General features: G+C 35.9%; 1 protein-coding gene across 1 annotated transcript; it reads right to left on the reverse strand.

Moving 5' to 3' along the window:
* Positions 1-10,834: 10,834 nt before the first annotated feature.
* LOC112663669 (olfactory receptor 8K3-like) lies at positions 10,835-11,776 on the reverse strand. Its single transcript, XM_025452742.3, has one exon. It carries the CDS (start codon positions 11,774-11,776, stop codon positions 10,835-10,837), a length of 942 nt encoding a protein of 313 aa, XP_025308527.3.
* Positions 11,777-23,359: the final 11,583 nt, after the last annotated feature.

Raw genomic sequence — 23,359 nt, forward strand, 5'->3', positions numbered from 1 at the left:
AAAGACTTTAAGTAAGAGATGAGGAGGGACACTATAGCATACTTAAAGGGTCTATCCAACAAGAAGACCTAATAATTATAAATGTTTATGCTTCTAATTTGGGAGCAACCAATTATATAAAATGATTAATAACCAAAGAAAAGTAACATAGATAATAATACATTAATAGTAGGGGACTTCAACACCTACTCACGGTAATGGACAGATAATCTAAACAGAAGATCAACAAAGAAACAAGAGCTATTTTTCACTCTTAAATAACTTTTCATCTCTTCTTCACAGGACTTTTAATTAAAATGTCATGTATTTTAGTCAGGCTTATCAAGTGGTCTCCTGGTATGGGAGACATGATAGAGAAATGATTAATTCTGTTCTATATTATTTTAAAATTATAAACGGAATAAAAATTATGTATTATGTAAATATGTGTTATTTCCTTTATTTTCATTTTTTTTTTGTTTTCATTGTTATTCCTCCTTCTAAGGTAGAAATTAGCTAGGCATTATTCTCATCGCATAGTGACTAGCCATCACCGACATGGTTTCCACTGTTGCTTTCATTTTGCTTTTTCTCTGTACTTTCACATTGCAGAATTTTATTTATTCCTTCTGTCCAACCCCAGTCCAATTTTTCTTTCCCACCTTGAAACATGCTCTGTTGTACTTGATATATGCTTAGATGATCAATTTGTCCTTGCAAAAATATATTTTACATATATATAACTATATAGGTGTGTTATTTTTCTATAAGTTTCATTGTTGCATCTAAGTCACTTTCCTTGTTGTGTAAAGATGATATGACGTGATGCTTCTTTCTGTGTTATAAACCATGATATATATTTAACAAATTTCACTTAATTTTTTTTAATAAATTTATTTTTTATTGGTGTTCAATTTACCAACATACAGAATAACACCCAGTGCTCATCCCGTCAAGTGCCCCCCTCAGTGCCCGTCACCCAATTACCCCCACCCCCTGCCCTCCTCCCCTTCCACCACCCCTAGTTCGTTTCCCAGAGTTAGGAGTCTTTATGTTCTGTCTCCCTTTCTGATATTTCCCACACATTTCTTCTCCTTTCCCTTATATTCACTTTCACCATTATTTATATTCCCCAAATGAATGAGAACATATAATGTTTGTCCTTCTCCAATTGACTTACTTCACTCAGCATAATACCCTCCAGTTCCATCCACGTTGAAGCAAATGGTGGATATTTGTCCTTTCTAACGACGGAGTAATATTCCATTGTATATATAAACCACATCTTCTTTATCCATTCATCTTTCGATGGACACTGAGGCTGCTTCCACAGTTTAGCTATTGTGGACATTGCTGCTAGAAACATTGGGGTGCAGGTGTCCTGGCGTTTCATTGCATCTGTATCATTGGGGTAAATCCCCAACAGTGCAATTGCTAGGTCATAGGGCAGGTCTATTTTTAACTCTTTGAGGAACCTCCACAGAGTTTTCCAGAGTGGCTGCACCAGTTCACATTCCCACCAACAGTGTAAGAGGGTTCCCCTTTCTCCGCATCCTCTCCAACATTTGTGGTTTCCTGCCTTGTTAATTTTCCCCATTCTCACTGGTGTGAGGTGGGATCTCACTGTGGTTTTGATTTGTATTTCCCTGATGGCAAGTGATGCAGAGCATTTTCTCATGTGCATGTTGGCCATGTCTATGTCTTCCTCTGTGAGATTTCTCTTCATGTCTTTTGTCCATCTCATGATTGGATTGTTTGTTTCTTTGGTGTTGAGATTCATAAGTTCTTTATAGATCTTGGAAACAAGCCCTTTATCTGATACGTCATTTGCAATATCTCCTCCCATTCTGTAGGTTGTCTTTTAGTTTTGTTGACTGTATCCTTTGCTGTGCAAAAGCTTCTTATCTTGATGAAGTCCCAATAGTTCATTTTTGCTTTTATTTCTTTTGCCTTCGTGGATGTATCTTGCAAGAAGTTACTGTGGCTGAGTTCAAAAAGGGTGTTGCCTGTGTTCTCCTCTAGGATTTTGATGGAATCTTGAATCACAATTAGATCTTTCATCCATTTTTAGTTTATCTTTGTGTATGGTGAAAGGGAGTGGTCTAGTTTCATTCTTCTGCATGTGGATGTCCAATTTTCCCAGCACCATTTATTGAACAGACTGTCTTTCTTCCAATGGAAAGTCTTTCCTCCTTTATCAAATATTAGTTGACCATAAAGTTCAGGGTCCACTTCTGGATTCTCTATTCTGTTCCATTGATCTGTGTCTGTTTTTGTGCCAGTACCACACTGTCTTGATGACCACAGCTTTGTAGCACAACCTGAAATCTGGCATTGTGATGCCCCCAGCTATGGTTTTCTTTTTTAAAATTCCCCTGGCTGGGGATCCCTGGGTGGCTCAGCAGTTTGGCGCCTGCCTTTGGCCCGAGGCGCGATCCTGGAGTCCTGGGATCGAGTCCCACGTCAGGCTCCTGGCATGGAGCCTGCTTCTCCCTCCTCTTGTGTCTCTGCCTCTCTCTCTCTCTCTCTGTCTATCATATGTAAATAAGTAAATATTTAGAAAAAAAATAAAATTCCCCTCACTCTTCGGCGTCTTTTCTGATTCCACACAAATCTTAAAATAAGTTATTCTAACTCTCTGAAGAAAGTCCATGGTATTTTGATAGGGATTGCATTAAATGTGTACATTGCCCTGGGTAACATTGACATTTTCACAATATTAATTCTGCCAATCCATGAGCATGGAATATTTTTCCATCTCTTTGTGTCTTCCTCAATTTCTTTCAGAAGTGTTCTATAGTTTTGAGGGTATAGATCCTTTACATCTTTGGTTAGGTTTATTCCTAGGTATCTTATGCTTTTGGGTGCAATTGTAAATGGGATTGACTCCTTAATTTCTCTTTCTTCAGTCTCATTGTTAGTGTATAGTAATGCCCCTGATTTCTGGGCATTGATTTTGTATCCTGCCACACTATCAAATTGCTGTATGAGTTCTAGCAATCTTGGGGTGGAGGCTTTTGGGTTTTCTATTTAGAGTATCATGTCCCTGGCGAAGAGGGATACTTTGATTTCTTCTTTGCCAATTTGAATGCCTTTAATGTCTTTTTGTTGTCTGATTGCTGAGGCTAGGACTTCTAGTCCTATGTTGAATAGCAGTGGTGAGAGTGGACATCCCTGTCTTGTTCCTGATCTTAGGGGAAAGGCTCCCAGTGCTTCCCCATTGAGAATGATATTTGCTGTGGGCTTTTCGTAGATGGCTTTTAAGATGCTGAGGAATGTTCCCTCTATCCCTACACTCTGAAGAGTTTTGATCAGGAATGGATGCTGCAATTTGTCAAATGCTTTCTCTGCATCTAATGAGAGGATCATATGGTTCTTGGTTGTTCTCTTGCTGATATGATGAATCACATTGATTGTTTTACGGGTGTTGAACCAGCCTTGTGTCCCGGGGATAAATCCTACTTGGTCATGGTGAATAATTTTCTTAATGTATTGTTGGATCCTATTGGCTAGCATCTTGTTGAGAATTTTTGCATCCATGTTCATCAGGGATATGGGTCTGTAATTCTCCTTTTTGGTGGGGTCTTTGTCTGGTTTTGGAATTAAGGTGATGCTGGACTCATAGAACGAATTTGGAAGTACTCCATATCTTTCTATCTTTCCAAACAGCTTTAGTAGAAGAGGTATGGTTTCTTTTTTAAACGTTTGATAGAATTCCCCTGGGAAGCCATCTGGCCCTGGACTCTTGTGTCTTGGGAGGTTTTTGATGACTGCTTCAATTTCCTCCCTGGTTATTGGCCTGTTCAGGTTTTCTATTTCTTCCTGTTCCAGTTTTGGTAGTTTGTGGCTTTCCAGGAATGCGTCCATTTCTTCTAGATTGCCTAATTTATTGGCATATAGCTATTCATAATATATTTTTAAAATCGTTTGTATTTCCTTGGTGTTGGTAGTGATCTGTCCTTTCTCATTCATGATTTTATTAATTTGAGTCTTCTCTCTCTTCTTTTTAATAAGGCTGGCTAATGGTTTATCTATCTTATTAATTCTTTCAAAGAACCAACTCCTGGTTTTATTGATCTGTTCCACAGTTCTTCTGGTCTCGATTTCGTTGAGTTCTGCTCGATCTTTATTAACTCTCTTCTTCTGCTGGGTGTAGGATCTATCTGCTGTTTTTTCTCTAGCTCCTTTAGGTGTAAGGTTAGCTTTTGTATTTGAGTTCTTTCCAGTTTTTGAATGGATGCTTCTATTGTGATGTATTTCCCCCTCAGGACTGCTTTTGCTGCGTCCCAAAGATTTTGAACGGTTGTATCTTCATTCTCATTAGTTTCCATGCATCTTTTTAATTCTTCCTTAATTTCCTGGTTGACCCTTTCATCTTTTAGCAGGATGGTCCTTAACCTCCACGTATTTGAGGTCCTTCCAAGCTTCTTGTTGTGATTTAGTTCTAATTTCAAGGCATTATGGTCTGAGAATATGCAGGGGATGATCCCAATCTTTTGGTATCGGTTCAGACCCGATTTGTGACGCAGTATGTGGTCTAAACTGGAGAAAGTTCCATGTGCACTTGAGAAGAATGTGTATTCAGTTGAGTTTGGATGTAAAGTTCTGTAGATATCTGTGAAATCCATCTGGTCCAGTGTATCATTTAAAGCTCTCGTTTCTTTGGAGATGTTGTGCTTAGAAGACCTATTGAGTATAGAAAGAGCTAGATTGAAGTCACCAAGTATAAGTGTATTATTATCTAAGTATTTTTTCATTTTGGTTATTAATTGATTTATATATTTGCAGCTCCCACATTCGGGGCATATATATTGAGGATTGTTAAGTCCTCTTGTTGGATAGATCCTTCAAGTATGATATAGTGTCCCTTTCATCTCTCACTACAGTCTTCGGGGTAAATTTTAGTTTATCTGATATAAGGATGGCTACCCCTGCTTTCTCTTGAGGACCATTTGAATGGTAAATGGTTCTCCAACCTTTTATTTTCAGACTGTAGGTGTCCTTCTGTCTAAAATGAGTCTCTTGTAGACAGCAAATAGATGGGTCCTGCTTTTTTATCCAGTCTGAAACCCTGCGCCTTTTGATGGGGTCATTAAGCCCGTTCACGTTCAGAGTTACTATTGACAGATATGAGTTTAGTGTCATCATGATATCTATTCAGTCCTTGTTTTTGTGGATTGTTCCACTGAACTTCTTCTTAAAGGGGAATTTTAAGAGTCCCCCTAAAATTTCCTGCAGAGCTGGTTTGGAGGTCACATAATCTTTCAGTTGCTGCCTGTCTTGGAAGCTCTTTATCTCTCCTTCCATTTTGAATGAGAGTCTTGCTGGATAAAGTATTCTTGGTTGCATGTTCTTCTCATTTAGGACCCTGAATATATCCTGCCAGCCCTTTCTGGCCTGCCAGGTCTCTGTGGAGAGGTCTGCTGTTACCCTAATACTCCTCCCCAAAAAAGTCAGGGATTTCTTGTCTCTTGCTGCTTTAAGGATCTTCTCTTTATCTTTGGAATTTGCAAGCTTCCCTATTAAATGTCGAGGTATTGAACGGTTCTTATTGATTTGGGGGGGGGGGGGAATCTCTCTATTTCCTGGATCTCAATGCCTGTTTCCCTTCCCAGATTAGGAAAGTTTTCAGCTAGGATTTGTTCAAATACGTATTCTGGCCCTCTGGCCCTTTCGGCGCCCAGGGAACCCCAATTAAACGTAGGTTTTTCTTCTTCAGGCTGTCGTTTATTTCCCTTAATCTATCTTCATGGTCTTTTAATTGTGTGTCTGTTTTTTTCTCAGTTTCCCTCTTTGCCATCAACTTGTCTTCTATGTCACTCACTTGTTCTTCCACCTCGTTAACCCTCGTCATTAGGACTTCTAGTTTGGATTGCATCTCATTCAATTGATTTTTAATTTCTGCCTGATTAGTTCTAAATTCTGCAGTCATGAAGTCTCTTGAGTCCTTTATGCTTTTTTCTAGAGCCACCAGTAGCTGTATAATAGTGCTTCTGAATTGGCTTTCTGACATTGAATTGTAATCCAGATTTTGTAACTCTGTGGGAGAGAGGACTGTTTCTAATTCTTTCTTTTGAGGTGAGGTTTTCCTTCTAGTCATTTTGCTCAGTGCAGAGTGGACAAAAACAAGTTGTGTTGGGAAAAGGAGAAAAAGAGAGGAGAGAAAGAAGGAAAGAAAAGAGAAAAAGAAAAAAAGAAAAAAGGAATAAAAAAAAGGAAAAAAGAGAAGAAAAAGAGAAAGAAAAAGAAAGAAAGGGAAAAAAAGGGGTGGGGGAAGCAATCAGAAAAAAAAAAAACACGGGGGAGTGTCTTCTGATTCTGTATACTTTAGGCCCCTCCCCTTGACTTCCCCTGGAACTTGTCCATCTAGCTGGTGTTCTGGGGGAGGGGCCTGTTGTGCTGATTTTCAGGCGTTAGCACTTGGGGGGAGCTACTCTGCCCCCTGCCTGGTGCAGGGCTCAGTGGGGTTTGTTTACCCCGTGAGGCCCCAGGAGGAACAGCCCCAGTGGCTGGGCCAGCTCTGCAGCCCTGGATCAGCTCCCGCAGGAACTCCGGAGCTCTCTGTCTGCAGGGCCTGGAGGCTCCGGGGCAGACCGCTGATCTGCTCAGCTCGGGGCAGGAGCGTCCTTGCTGTCCTGTGCCCTCCCGGCCTCTGCCTGTCCCGGGGGAGGCCGGATCCTGGGCTGTGTCCCGGCGCCCTGTGCTCCGGAGCCTGCGCTGGTGCATTCGCGCTCCCGCCCCGCAGCCCCCTCCGCGGAGCCGCCGCCCGAGCCCCTCCGAGCTGCTCCGGGTCCGCCGTGCGCGCTGCAGCCCTTAGGGAGCTCGGCGCACTCTCCCGGGGCGCAGGTGTCTGTTAGTGTCCCCGGGAGCCCGAGGGCATCCCCGCCCTCCTGGGGTCCTGCTCCACCTCCCTGCGAGGCCTTTCTGCCCGGGCAGATTGGTGCAGCTCCTGATTCTTCTCTCCTGTCCTGGGGACCCTCGCCCCGGCCTCAGCCCGGCTCCTCGCGGGGCCCCTCCCCCTTGGAGGCCTTTTGTTTCTTTATTTCTTTTTCCCCGTCTTCAGACCTTGATAGAAGCGCGAACTCTTCTCACTGTAGCATTCCAGCTGTTCTCTCTTTAATTCTCGCGAATTTGAAGATTTTCAGGATGATTTGAAGGTTATCTAGGTACTTTGGTGGGGACAGGTGACTTGGGGACCCTACTCTTCAGCCATCTTGCCCCTCCTCCGCATCTAGGTGTTCTGACAGATTTGTAGTGTTATCTCATTGAGGTTTTCAATTGAATCTCAGGGGCGCCTGGGTCACCCAGCAGTTGAGCATCTGCCTTCAGCTCAGGGTGTGATCCTGGAGTCCCAGGATCCAGTCCGACATCGGGCTTCCTGCATGGGGCCTGCTTCTCCCTCTCTCTCTGTCTCTGCCTCAGTCTCTGTATCTCTCATGAATACAGAAATAAAATATTTTAAAAAATAAATAAATTGAATTTCATTACTGAACAATGATACTGAGCATCGTTTTATGTACATATTTAAACTTTTTGTGTGTTATTTGGTGAAATACTTTCCAAATGTTTTGGCATTCTGGAGGTCTGTTGATATTAGCATTGAGGTTTGAGACACTTGTATAGATTGTGGAACAAGCCCTTTATGAAATACATTACCTGAAACTATTGCCTTCCAGAACATAAATTGGTTTTATACCTTTTTATAAAGATTATAATATATGATTTTGATGTCTTACAATGTATCAAAATTGCTTAATTTGTTTTACTTTGAGTATAGTATTTAAGAAATCTTTATAGGACGACCTGGTGGCTCAGTGGTGAAGCATCTGTTTTCGTCTCAAGTCATGATCCTGGGGTCCTGGGATCGGGTTCTGCATCAGGCTCCCAACGGGAGCTTGCTTCTCCCTCTGCCTATTTCTCTGTCTCTTTGTGTCTCTCATAAATTATTAAAAAAGAAAAAAGAAATCTTTACAGAACCCAAGATCCCAAATATTATCTACTATGTTTTCGCCTGAAATTTTTTGTTTTTAAGTTTTTGTTTTTGGTGAATTTTTTAGGTGCTACATTTACGTCTTATGATGCTTTTGCATTTGATATTGGGGGAAGTGCCCCTCAAACAGTGTTGAGTATTTACTTCAATTAAATTGAATTGAGTATTTAATTCAATATTCTGGAAGAAAATGTATTTAACTCATTTCCCCAGGAACTTAGTGGAATTCCTCAGTCAAGACCCCTAGGCTTGAGTTTTGGAATAGTGAGAGTTATTTACATATATATTGCCATAGTGAGATCCTTTTCATCTGGGATTTTTTAATACAGTATTTCTTAGCATCTGTATACATAAAAATATATAATGCATTCATTCTTAATATCCTAACCTAAAACATGTATTGTTTAGATACCTTTAATGCCTCTAAATTTTTTGTACTTTTTGTGTTCTCAATTTTGTTAATCTTCTCAAATTATCATTGCATAGTATTTGAAATTTAGAAATTCTTTATAATATCACATAAAAATTTCAGTTATGCACCAATTTTTAATTTTTAAAAACGTTTCCATTTTATGGAAATATATTGAACTTTCTGAAATAAATTATTGTTGTACTTAATACTGAAATAGAGACTGACTTTTAAAATAAATAAAATACATTATCACAATTTGTAAATCCCAATATATTTTATTCTCTTTCTGGTTTATCATTTGAGGGACTATGAAACAAGATATTTTTTAACAAGATTTATTTTATTTTATTTTTTATTTTGAAGATTTTATTTATTTATTCATGATATTTATTCATGATAGACACAGAGAGAAAGAGGCAGAGACACAGGGAGAAACAGGCTCCATGCCGGGAGCCTGATGGCAGGACTTGATCCCGGGACTCCAGGATCATGCCCTGGGCCAAAGGCAGGCACTGAACCACTGAGCCACCCAGGGATCCCTAACAAGATTTATTTTAGAAGTGGGATAGTCAGTTACGTTGAGTTATTTCATATTTTTCAAATCCAGATATTGGAGACTGTTATTTTCTCCTATTACAAAAGTCATAATTATTCACTGAAGATAATTTGGGGAAGTACGTAAAGAAAACTATTATTTTAGACATTTTCATAACCTTAGCAGCCACCAAGAACTATGTGTTTGCTCCTAGAAAGCTAAATATTTTCTTATATTTATAGTTGCAAAGTTCATAGTACATATTTCTTCTCAATAATTAAAAAAATCAACAGTGAAAACTCTTTAGTAAGAATTATTCTTACATAGAAATACACATATGATTTTTTATTCCAATGAATAAGTTTTATTCAAATTTTTTTGAATATACAGAAAATTTTATTCCATGATGGAGGCAGAGAAACAGCCCAGTGTCTCTGTGGTGTAAATAATGACAAAATATGCTAAAAATAAACAAAAAGTTCAAAATTTAGAAGAGTTAGAATGCCAGAAGCTTTAACATAGTATTCTATAAAGTGTTGCATATCTTACTAAACTTTTACTAGAAATATAGTATAGCTCAAATTATGGGATTATCTCCTTTTGCTTCTTAGCAAAGATTATCAAATCCATGCAGTGAAATAATGGACCCTAATAGAAATCTTTTACATATTTTTATGAACCAATATTGAGGAAAGTCACCCCCCAAAAAAGGCAACAAACCAAATTCAACATAGAATAGACCTCTTTTTCAAAGATAAAAAACCAATTAGAAAACTAATTTTAATGAGTATTCTTATTTTTCAGAAATAAAAAAGTGTACCCATCGCATTAGACAAAAACAAGCAGTTAGAAATAAAGACCCCAACAAAACATAAAATCAAAAATCAAATATTGGAAGCTTCTTTTAGAGACATCAAGAAATTTATCTTTTTTTCTCCCAGCTTTATTGAGGTATTAATGACACATAACAAGTATAAAGTGTACAATGTGTTGATTTGATACACTTATGTACTGCAATATGATTACACTTTAGCATTAGCTAATGTCTCCATCATGTTTCATAAGTACCATTTTTTTTTTGTGATGAGAACATATAAGATTTACTGTCTTAGCAACTTTAAAGTATATAATGGAAGTACTGTTAACTATAATCAAGAAAATCTCTCTTAATTTGTATTTCCCCTGGTATAGGGAAATGGACTGATTAAGACAAAAGAGATGTTACACTGATCTTGTAAGTTACTGAATTGCTATATATGTTGAGTTAATAGGCTTTCTAGGGCTCCAATATGGAAGCAACTCACTGATGAGAAGAGCTGCACCCTGAGATCACCCACAGGGTACTGGAATATTTGAACAAATTCACATGACAGATGATTTCCAACCATAGTGCTACACTGAGCCTTCTTGAAATCACAGTCAGTTTGATTTCAACATATTCCAATAAGAAGAGTACAAAGGCTAAAAGTGAAAAATGAGCTCACAGAAATACTTACACACTAACACAAACACACAGACACTGGGAGATTTAATCTATTAATTGAGAATAACGTAAGAATCATTTGAACTCCCCTTTTGTGCCTTCTATTCTTCCTCATGACCCTTAGTAAGAGTCTTAGTAGTAAGACTCTCCTACTTACTCTTATGGTTTATGGTGTCTTAACCAATTCTACTGTCCTATAAATTGTACCTAATTATTATTATTTTTATAATATATCTCCTTCCCATAAAAAAAGAAAATATTTTTCCTGTTTTGTATACTAATGTATTTACAGCACATAGAAGTGTGACTGGCACTTAGATAACCTCTAAGTGTATATTGAACTCACTTGTGTTTGCTATTATTCCTTCTAGAGACATACAGAACAAATTTTGAAGCCCATAACCTAATTTTGGGGGATCATATTGTATGTCAGCTTTAAGAAAAATTATTGCATAGTTTTTTCCACATTGTTTGCACTGCATATTTTACATCTTTGTTCCTCAAGCTATAGATCAAGGGATTCAGCATGGGGATAACGAGGGTGTAAAATATGGACGCCACTTTATCAGTGTCAAAGGAATGGCTGGACTCAGGTTGCACATACATAAATATCAAAGTCCCATAGAACACTGTGGCCACTGTCAGGTGGGATCCACAGGTGGAAAAAGCCTTGAGCATACCCTTAGCTGAATTCATCCTGACAATGGCTACCAGGATCAGCAGGTAAGACACAAGAATTATCAGAAGGGATGAACTGACATCAAAAACTGAGAAAATCAAAATCATCAACTCAATTTCATGTGTATTTGAGCAGAGCAAAGATAACAAGGGGAGACAGTCACAGTAGAAATGATTTACAACATTGTAGCCACAGAAGAATGAACTAAAAATCTTTATGGTGACTAGAAGAGACACAAATGTGCTGTAGAGATAAGGGATTGCCACCAGCACCTGACAGACCCTCTGTGACATGATGAGGGGGTAGAGCAGAGGGTTACAGATGGCTACATAGCGGTCATAGGACATAGCTGACAGAATGAAAAGTTCACTGATAATAAACACAAGAAAGAAAGCTAGTTGCATAGCACAAAAGTAATAGGAGATTGTACTTTTATCCACAATAAAATTTACTAACATTTTGGGTCCCACGGTTGTTGAATAACCAAGGTCAGTAAAAGCCAGGTGTTTGAGGAAGAAGTACATGGGTGTTTGTAGTCTGGCATCCACTTTGGTGAGGATGATCATGCCCAGGTTGCCCACCACGGAGATCAAATAGATGATAAAGAAGAGCCCAAATAATGGAGCCTGCAGCTCAGGACGATGTGTGATTCCCATGAGAATGAATTCATTGAGCATGGTCAGATTGTGTTTTTCCATCCAGGTTTATTTAAAAATCTATTCTGGATAGATACATCATCATAATCAATAGATTTCATGCATTAAATGCTGGGAAATGTTTAGTATGGCAAACTAGTATAAATAAGATACATCCAAGCTTTCCTTTTAAGGATATTTGAAGACAAACTCATTTCCATCAAAGACTACTATACATACATAGGGAAAGAAAGAGAAATGGAAGTAGATGAATAGTTCTCAATTGGAGCCATTTTAGCCCAGAAAGAATATTCTTCAATGTCTGGAGACACTCTGGTTATCACACCTGGGAGTTGGGATGCTACTGACTTCTAATGGTTAAACACTTGTTAAGCTGCTAAATATTTTACTGTATCCAGTACAAATAATTACAGTACAATAATTTTACAGTACAAATATTTTACTATATCCAGTACAAATAATTGTACTGTAATTATTTGTACTGGATATATTACTATAGATATACTCTCTCTCTCTATGTACTAGTAATTATAAAATATCATTACTATTTCCAGTACAATATTCATCCAAGACCAGCAATAGTAACAAAGTTAAGAACCTCTGATGATATAGTTAGATAGATGATGATGATAGATAGATAGATAGATAGATAGATAGATAGATAGATGATAGATAGATAGATGATAGATAGGGATGTTAAAGAAAAAATTAAAAAACAAGTAAATATTTAGGACTTATATATAAGGGTTATTATTTTACTATTCTTCATTTGTCTCAATTAAAAAAACTTTATTGAGTATCTATTAAAATTATAGAATCTCCGATTTTAAAGAACTTTATAATCTAAAACATTTTATCTATTTGAAATTTTTGTCTACTTCAAATTGTATTTTAAATTATTTTTTGATTATTTTGTTTTCTTTAAATTTGTAGAACAGATATATACTACTTCAAAAAAAAGTTAAACATCTGTGATGAGCTGAATACTGGGTGCCATACTATATGTTGGCAAATTGCAATTAAATAAAATTTAAAAAAACAAAAAATGTTAAACAATACAATAATATACCTAATAACAATGAATATATCTATACATCTCCCATCTAACCACATTCTATCATTTACGTGGCACAATCACAAAATAACATTTGTAAAATACATTAGTCATATGACCTAATACATATGTTAATTATATAATAATTTTAAGCCACAAATTCCCCAAATGCACAAAACCTACTCCTCAAAACATGGTCCTATGAAAAATATTATGCCTGGAATGTTAGCATATTTGACTGGTATTTGACAGGTGTATGTCTAAGAAAAGTATAATAGATCATAGTGGGAGTTATTTATATGGTGAACCATACCAGGAGATATAGTTTCTACTATATCCTAATTAATAGTATATGCAAAGGGTTAATTTTGGCAAAAAGTGAAAGCTATTTAAAACTCTTTATTCTCATTTCTAAAACTGACTATTCTTTGAAGAGTTTTTGGGTAGGATAAACGAGGATTCAAGAACTCAATGTGTTTATGTTACCTGGAAATAGTTCTCAAAAATCAAGTACGTTATGGGCTTTTGCTTGTTTGCTTGCTTGCTTGCTTATTTTTTAATAGTGATAATAACTTATCAGAAATGCTTCTGCTTTCTTTACTTACATACTTATGCATTCTCTGGCCAGTGACTTAAGTTCTTTGTAGGAGCTTTAGTATAAATAAGTGAGGAACTGTTAAACAGGATGTAACATTTGCAACTCATCCCAGTTCCTACCCCACTGGCTATTCCATGACTAAATTTGAACAAGAATGTTGCTACTCTTTGGATTGCTTATCTTCCAATTTTATTATTTATTTTAACAATGTTTTAATATAAGCTATTTTAATATAGATTTGCTTAAAATACTATTCTTCCCCTTGTGGCATTTTCATTAAAATAGAGATATACTAACTTGTATGTAACAAATCATACACACTTTATCAAGCAAGAAACTACAGGAATGTGGTGAAATTGGGGGGTAAAAAGACTACCGGCAGAGGTTTCATGCAATGAAGTTTCATAAAAATTCCCTTTGAATTAAAAGACATAATACTTTAAAGAAAAAAGAGAAAGTTGACAGTCACTGTGATACACCATACCATAGAGACAAAATAAAATACACTAAAGATGAGATATATGTAAATCCCTGGATGCACTTTGACATTCCATATATGAAGCCCACAGGAATATATTCAAACTATAATATAGCACATAATGGAGATAAAAATATATGTAACAACAGAAAATGTATGTAATACCCTAAAAACCCATAGATAAAAAAATTATGCCAGAGTAGGAGATGGATGGCATTTTAAGGTAAGAGAACTATTTTTTTCTAAAGGTTTTATTTATTTATTCACAAGAGACACACACACACACACACACACACACACACACACACAGAGGCAGAGAGAGAAGCAGGGTCCATTCAGTGAGGCCGATGCCGGACTCGATCCTGAATCTCCAGGTTCATGTCCTGGGCCAAAGGCGGCACTTAAACCGCTGAGCCACCCGGGCCGCACACTATTTTTGGTTTAAAAAATTATGAATATCAATGCTTCTGTTTCCAAAAAAAAAAAGGGAAATGTACTGCCTGCAATGAAATTATAAGTCAGAAGTCTCTGAATGAGATATATATAAGCAGACAAAAACATACAATTCCACAACATTAAATAAAAAGTAATTATGTGTAATTTCCACTTAACTTACTTATAAATTTGCTTATGTTTGTGACCTTTGGATATGCTATATGCCTGTGAGACATACACCTTTCTTATATTAGAAATATGCTAATGTGCATCAGTAGATAATAATAGAGAAATATTTAGTAAATACAATCAAAAAGCAGTATAAATGTTGGGTTTTGCTTGTTTCATTTTTTTTCATTTGTTTTGTTTTTCTTTACAATCATGGAAGGCTAAAAGATAAATAGTGTTTTTTTGAAATAAAGATTACTAGTAATTTTTTATTTATTTAATTTTTAAGTTTTTACTTTTTTTTAAGGAAGAGAGAGACAGTTGAGATAGGGGTAGAGTGAAAGGGAGAGAGATGTGGGGCTTAATCTCAGTACCCTAAAATCATGACCTGAGCCTAAATCAAAAGTCAGATGCTTAACCAAATGAGACACCCATGGGTCTCTAAATTGCATTTAAAACATTTTTTTACTTAAATTAAATCTAATTAACATATAGTGTATTATTAGTTTCAGAGGTAGAGGTTAGTGATTCGTCCGTTGCATGTAACACCCAGTGCTTTCCATCAAGTGCCCTCCTTCATGTCCATCGCCCAGTTACCCCGCCCCTGCCCACCTTCCCTCCAGCAACCATCAGTTTGTTTCCTAGACATAAGAGTCTCATGGTTTGTCACCCTCTCCATTTTCCTTTTATTTTATATTTCCTTCCCTTCTCCTATGGTCATCTGTTTTGTTTCTTAAATTCCACATATGAGTGAAATCATATTTGTCTTTCTCTGACTTTTAAATAGCATTTTTTTTTAAGTACCAATTTTTCTATGAGGTGAAGAAAGTTAAAAGCATTTCCTCTCACCAGCTTTGGAGTTCTACGAAAAGAAAAGTGACATAGTTTACTAGTTTATTGAAAGGATATTTTATTTTTTAAAAGACAGACATAATATACCTAATAGTCCCATGGAAAGAACTTCGAGAAATCCTTCATACTGTAAAACTTGGTACATAAGAATTAATTCTAAGTCATGGTGCACACAAAGAGTGTGAGTTGGCAAGGCTTCTTTCCTTAAATCATAGCTGCGAATATCCCTAATTTCCTTAATCAAAGTGAAATTATTCTTAGAGAATCATGAACTCTCCACTAAATAATAAGAATCATCAATACCTCAACATATAGTAGTGAAGCTTGCAAATTTCAGAAATAAAGAGAAAATCCTGAAAGCAGCTTGAGACAAGAGATTCCTAACATATACAGCAAGAAATATTAGACTAACTGTAGACTTATCCATAGAGACCTGGCAGGTCAGCAAGAGCTGGCATGATATGCTCAGAGTACTAAATGAGAAAAACATGCAACCAAGAATATTTTATCTAGGGCAGCCCTGGTGGTGCAGCGGTTTAGCGCCGCCTGCAGCCCAGGGTGTGATCCTGGAGACCTGAGATGGAGTCTCACATTGGGGTCCTTGCATAGGAGCCTGCTTCTCCCTCTGCCTGTGTCTCTGCCTCTCTCTCTCTCTCTCTCTGTGTGTGATCATGAATAAATAAATAAAATCTTAAAAAAGAATATTTTATCCAGTAAGGCACTGTTATTCAGAATGGAAAGAGAGATAAAGAGCTTTCAGGCTAGACAGAAACTGAAAGAATATGCGATCACCAAGCCATTCCTGCAGGAAATATTAAAGGGGATCCTGTAAGCAAAGAGGGAGCCCAAGAGTAACATAGGCCAGAAAGAAACAGGCAATCTACAGAAAAGAGGACTTTACAGGTAATACAATGGCACTAAATCATATCTTTCAATAGTTGCTCTGAATGTAAATGAACTGAATGCTTCAATCAAAAGACACAAGGTACCAGATTGGATTAAAAAAAAAAAAAAAAGCAAGACCCAACCTTATGTTGTCTATAAGGGACTCCTTTTAAAGACACTAAAGACACTTCCGGGCTGAAAATGAGGGGGTGGAGAACTTCAAATGGATCTTAAAACAAAGCTGGGATAGCAATCCTCATATCAGACAGATTTTAAACCAAAGACTTTAGTAAGAGATGAGGAGGAACACTATTGCATACTTAAAGAGGTCTATCCAACAAGAAGACCTAATAATTATACATGTTTATGCTTCTAATTTGAGACAACCAATTATATAAAATGATTTATAACCAAAGAAAAGTAACATACATAATAATACATTAATAGTAGGGGACTTCAACACCTACTCACGGTAATGGACAGACATTCTAAGCAGATCAACAAAGAAACAAGAGCTATTTTTCACTCTTACATAACTTTTCATCTCTTCTTCACAGGACTTTTAATTAAAATGTCATATATTTTAGTCAGGCTTATCAAGTGGTCTCCTGGGATGGGAGACATGATAGAGAAATGATTAATTCTGTTCTATATTATTTAAAAATTATAAATGGAATAAAAATTATGTATTATGTAAGTATGTGTTATTTCCTTTATTTTCATTTTTGTTTTCATTGTTATTCCTCCTTCTAAGGTAGAAATTAGCTAGGCATTATTCTCATCGCATAGTGACTTGCCATCACCGACATGGTTTCCACTGTTGCTTTTTTCATTTTGCTTTTTCTCCTTACTTTCACATTGCAGAATTTAATTTATTCCTTCTGTCCAACCCCAGTCCAATTTTTCTGTCCCACCTTGAAACATGCTCCGTTGTACTTGATTAATGCTTAGATGATCAATTTGTCCTTGCAAAAATATATTTTACATATATATAACTATGTATTTGTGTTATTTTTCTATAAGTTTCATTGTTGCATTTAAGTCACTTTACTTGTGTAAGATGATACGACATGTGTTGCTTCTTTCTGTGTTATAAACCATGATATATATTTAACAAATTTCACTTAATGTTTTTTAATAAACATTTTATCTCCAACTCTTACCTATCACCAACAGTACAGGGTAGTGCCTCAATGAACACCCCTGAGTTTCACCCCTTAAAAATTATATATAAAAAATAAAAATTAAAATTATATAGATGTATTCTTAATAAGGGATAAACTATACTCATTAATTTCCCCAAATGTTTCATATGTATTATCCCAACATACTCTTCTATGAATAAATGCAAGAGGGATGCCTGGGAGGCTCAGTCAGCTAAGCATTCAACTTCTGATCTCAGCTGAAGTATTTTTTTTTAAGATTTTATTCCTTTATTCATGAGAGACACAGAGAGAAAGGCAGAGACATAGGCAGAGGGAGAAGTAGTCTCCCTGTGGGGAACCTGATATGGGACTCAATCCCAGGACAACAGGATCACTCCATGAGCCAAAGGCAGGCACTCAACCACTGAGCCACTCAGGTGTCTCTCAGCTGAAGTCTTGATCTGAGGGTTGTGAGATGCACCTGTGCTTGTAGCCTATTTAAAAACAGACAAACAGGGCAGCCCAGGTGGCTCAGCAGTTTAGTGCCACCTTTGATCCTTGAGACCTGGGATTGAGTCCCATGTCGGGCTTCCTGCATGGATCCTGCTTCTCCGTCTGCTTGTGTCTCTGTCTCTCTTTCTCTATCTATCTTTTTCTCTCTCTGTTTCTCATGAATAAATAAATAAAATCTTAAAGAAATAAAAACAAACAAATAAATAAATGCAAGACTTATATTGGATCTTTCCTTTCATATCAGGTGCACAAATTATACCTTTCTTATTAATTGTGCATTTACAGTATTATAAGTATCTTTCATATAATTAATTATACTGCTTCTCCCGTTTTCTTTCCAAGTTACCCAACAACAAACATTATTAGTTTGTTTCTATTGTCACTTTTATGTTGATATTTTGACATATGTGTATACCTATGGAAATGTGAAAACCAGCAAGATAACAAACATATCCATCACTCCAAAAGTGTCTTGGTGTTTATACATTTTAACTCCATTCTATCCTTTCTGCCTCTTACCTGATCAAGACAACTTTAATTCGCCATTTACAAAAAACTTTTTATATTCAAATAATTCTAAAGTAATAGAAAATTGCAAAAAAGACTGGAGAATGATCCCATGTGATCTTCACTCAGATCTTCTGACCCAATAATAACATCTTGCAACACTATAGTATGATTTCACAACCAGGAAACTGACATTGGTATAACACACATATTTTGTTCAAATTTCACCAGTTTGGGGTTCTTCTTTCATGTATTTGTGTACATTCACTGCTCTGAATTTTATCACAGGTTGATATTGTAACCACCACCACAGTCAAATAGCAGAGCTATTCCATCTCCACAAAGTTCTCTCTGTTACCCCTTCAAAGCCACGCCATCTCCCTACCTCTCAGGCAACTGTTTCTAACCATTGGTAACTGCTAATATTTTCTTCCATTACTACAATTTTGTCATTTGAACAATGTTTTATAAATAGTGAATAATTTATAATCTTTTGGGATAGGCTTTTTCCACTTAACTTCACTCTTTTGAGACCCATCTCTGTTTTATTTTATTTTTATTTTTTTTTAAAGATTTTATTTATTCATTCATGAGAGAGAGAGAGAGAGAGAGAGAGAGAGGCAGAGACACAGGCAGAGGGAGGAGCAGGCTCCATGCAGGGAGCCCAATGTGGGACTCGATCCCGGGTCTCCAGGATTAGGCCCTGGGCTGAAGGCAGCACTAAACCGCTGAGCCACCGGGGCTGCCCCCCCATCCCTGTTTTAGTGTGTATATATCATTTGTTCTTTAAGGTGGCTGAATAGTATTCCATAGTATTGATAGTAAAATTTGTTAAACCACTTAGTAATTTAAAAACTATATTTTATTTAGATTCAACTAATTACTATATAGTGTATTATTAGTTTCTGAGGTAGAGTTCTGGGATTCACCAGTTGCATATAATGCCCAGTGCTCATTCTATAAAGTGCCTTTCTTAATGCCCATTACCTAGTAACCTCATCCTCCCATCTACCTCCCCTCCAGCAACCCTCAGTTTCTTTCTTATACTTAAGAGTCTCTTATGGTTTGTCTCCCTCTCTGATTTCATCTTATTTTATTTTTCCTTCCTTTCACCTATGATCCTCTATTTTGTTTCTTATATTCCACACATGAGTGAAATTGTATGATATTTCTCATATGATTGCAAAACATTGACTTCTTTCACTTAGCATGATACCCTCCAGTTCCATCCACAGCATTGCAAATATAAACCATTTAGTCTTTGAAAGCCATTTGGATTCTTTCTAGTTTTCAACCATTATAAATAAAGATTCTATAAACATTACCTTAAGATGATTGTGTGAACATGCATTTTGATTCCTTTGGAATCATTTCCAAGAATGTGATTAGCAGGTTGTTTTAATTTTGATGAAGTCTAATTTATCAATATGTAGTTATGTATATGTATTTTTGTCTAAGCATTTCATAGTCTTGCTTTAAAGTTGTTATATATTTTGGGGTATATTTTGTATAAGATTTAGGTCAACATAATTTGTTTTTGTCTGAGGACATTAAAAGATTCCAGAATGATTTTTAAAGGTTATCCTTCTTCTATTGAATTAGCTTTGTACCTTCATGAAAAATTAGTTGTAATTTTTGTGGAAGTCTATCTCTGAGTTCTCTATTCTGTTCCATTGCTTTATATGTCTTTTTTCTACCATCAAGGTCACACAATTTTGATTATTATATTTACATGGAAAGTCTTAACATGGCATAGATTGCTTCCCTCCATGTTATTTGACATTATTACATGTACTTTTAGCTATGCTAAGTCCTTTATCTTTTCTAAATATTTTGACATAAACTCATCTATATCTATAAAATATCTTGTTAGAATTTTGTTTTGATTTGCATTACATATAAAACAGTTTGGTAAGAATTGGTATCATTAGTATACTGAGTCTACTAGTCTTTGAACTCAGTATGTCCTGCAATTTATTCAGATCTCCTTTGAATTCTTTAATCAGCATATTTTTCAGCATAAAGACCCTGCACATGCTTTCTGAGTTCTGTTCTAAGTATTTCATTATATTTGTCCGATTATAAATGGTATTTTTTAAAATTTTGTTTTCTACAAAATATCTGTGCATTGATCTTGTATCCTGTCATCTTGCTGAACTCACATTCATGGGGGCATTCCTTGAGGTTTTCTACTAGATAACATGCCATTTGCTCTAGGGACAGTCCTACTTCTTCCTTTTCAAGCTGTATTTCTCTTAGGCCATTTCCTTGTGCTTGCTAGGATTTCATCTTTGATCTGTTCTCTGTAACTATGGATGAGTTTGAATTTTAGATTTTTAAAAAACTTAATGTTAGATTGTTGACCATTTTAAGTCCAATGTCCCTTATTCTACCTAATAATTTTGAGAGACATCCATATTTTTGTGTTTGTGAATTATTACTTTTTATAGCTGAATCATATTCACTTGCTTGGATATTCCATAATTTGTTTAATCATTCTCAAGTGGAAGGACATTTGAGCTATTTCCAGTGTCTATTATAAGTAAGGCTTCTATGGATGTTCACATACGCATACTTTCAATGGAATGTGCTCTTTTTCTTGGGTAAATACATGGCAGTGGAATGCCTAAATATGTTGGATTCTTGTTTAATTTTTCAGACAATGAATATTTTTAAAATATTTATACTATTTTGGGTGCCTGGGGGGCTCAGTCAGTTAAGCATCTGCCTGTCTGCTTTCTGGCCAGGTCATGATCTCAGGGTCCTGGGATCAAGTCTAGTATTGGGCTCTCTGCTCAGCAGGGACTCTGCTTCTCCCTCTGCCCTTCCCCCTTGCTTGTCTCTCTCTCTCTCTTTCTAATAAATAAATAAATAAATAAATAAATAAATAAATAAAATATTTTAAAAATAAATATCTATACCATTTTAATTTTCCACCAGCAATGTGTGAAAGTTTTAACTTTTCCGCTTACTCACCAACAGCTAGATATTATTCTCGACATATATTGTTCTCACTGACATTTAAAATGAAATTCATTAATGATAATGCTGAACAAGTTTTTATGTTAGTAGCAGTTTTTTATTTTAAATTATTATATTCTATGAAAAATATAATACCTTTATGTATCTACTTAACAAGGAAATACAAATAATTTTTTAAGTGAATGAAATACATTATCAAAATTTATAAATCTTAATATATAGTTTTTCTCTTTTTGGCTTATAGCCTGTGGGTTAATCAAAGACACTCCAATATTTATTATAGGAGTACAATATTGTGTTCTGTTTACTCACAGTTTGTTTTTTCAAATCCATATATTATCCACACTTCACTGTAACTCTGTCCAATATATATAATCTAAGAAACAGTGTTTTCTTATATTTATATATGCATAGCTCATACTAAGGTACATAATTTTTCTCAATACTTAAAAAATAAACCAGAAAGGCACTATTAATATTTGTCCTCATATGCCTATACATAAATTTGTATATATATTCTTATGAATTATTTTTAATAGAATTTTATTGACTTCACAGAAATTTTATTCTATGAGAGTGGACTCAGAAAATAGTCTTCTCCATAATGTGAAAAAGTTTATTGAATGTTAAAAAATAATAAAAATAAAAATATAAGGGGATTTAGGGAGGGTTATGTAGGAAGTATGTCCAAAAACCACACCAAGTATATAAATTACTACATATCATATCACCTGTTCACTGTTTAAATCACAGAATCATCTTTTGTTTTCTCCAGACAGGATCAACAAATCAATGTATTTATTGTATCCAATGTTATCAATGTATCCTAATAGAAATGGAGTATATACTAATTTGAACCAAATTTGTGGAAAGTTGACGAAATGAAAGACAACACCCTCATTTATGATAGAGTAGGCATTGTATGTAAGCATACAAAAACTACTAGACTGTGACTTTTACTCAAAACTTATCTTTGTTTTTCAGAGAGTAACACCATTGGACAAAAACAAGCATTTAAGAATCAAGATCAAGCTGGTAGGAAAAATTTAAAAACATGGAAACATCTATGACAGACTATATGAAACTTAATTCACTAGTTCTATCTGCTGTTAGACACAATGGATGTATTAAGACAAAATTAGATGCTGTGGTGATTACTGGATTGTTGAAATGCCAAGTGTGTGTAGTTGATAGAGTCTCTAGAGCTCCTATGTAATAGCACTCATGAGGAAAGACTGGGACACAAAAACCTCCCTGTGGAATGGAGATATTTGAGCAAATTCAGATGACTGATGACTTCAAGCTAGTACAATACACTGAACCTCCTTAAAACTATGATCAAGTGTGTTTTTATTTCATTTTAAGATTTTATTTATTTATTCATGAGAGACACACACACACAGGCAGAGACAGAGGGAGATGTAGGCTCCTTGCAAGGAGACTGATGTGGGACTCGATCCCAGGACCCCAGATCACGACCTGAGCCAAAGGCAGACAGACACTCAACTGCTGAACCACCAGGCATCCCATCAAGTGTGACTTAGACAACCCATAGAAACCTACATAGGTTAAACAGAAAGAATGTTCTTACTAAAAATCACAGCTATACACATAATACATAGACATTGGAATGTTTATTCTGATAGTTGATAATAACATGAGTCATTTTTACTCTCTTTCTGTACCAAGTATTCTTCTTTACTCCCACACAGCATATCCACACTACTTCCTTGGTGTTATAGCTTATAGTCTCCTAACCCATTCTCCAGTACTAACACAAGCCCCAGTTATTATGCCTATAACTTGTCTCTTTCCCTCAGGAAGGAAAAATATATTTATTGCTTATGCACAATGTATTCAGAGTACTTTGAAATATGAATAGTACATAGAAGCAAATCTCTAGATATACATCGAACTTATTTATTCTTGCTTTTCCCTCTAAAGAAACATAGAGAAATGTTTAATGTTGATCGTTTAATTCATAGGAACCGCATAGTATACAATAAAC

This window comes from Canis lupus, chromosome 18 (genome assembly GCF_003254725.2).
Source record: "Canis lupus dingo isolate Sandy chromosome 18, ASM325472v2, whole genome shotgun sequence".
In the NCBI taxonomy this organism is placed as follows: domain Eukaryota; kingdom Metazoa; phylum Chordata; class Mammalia; order Carnivora; family Canidae; genus Canis; species Canis lupus.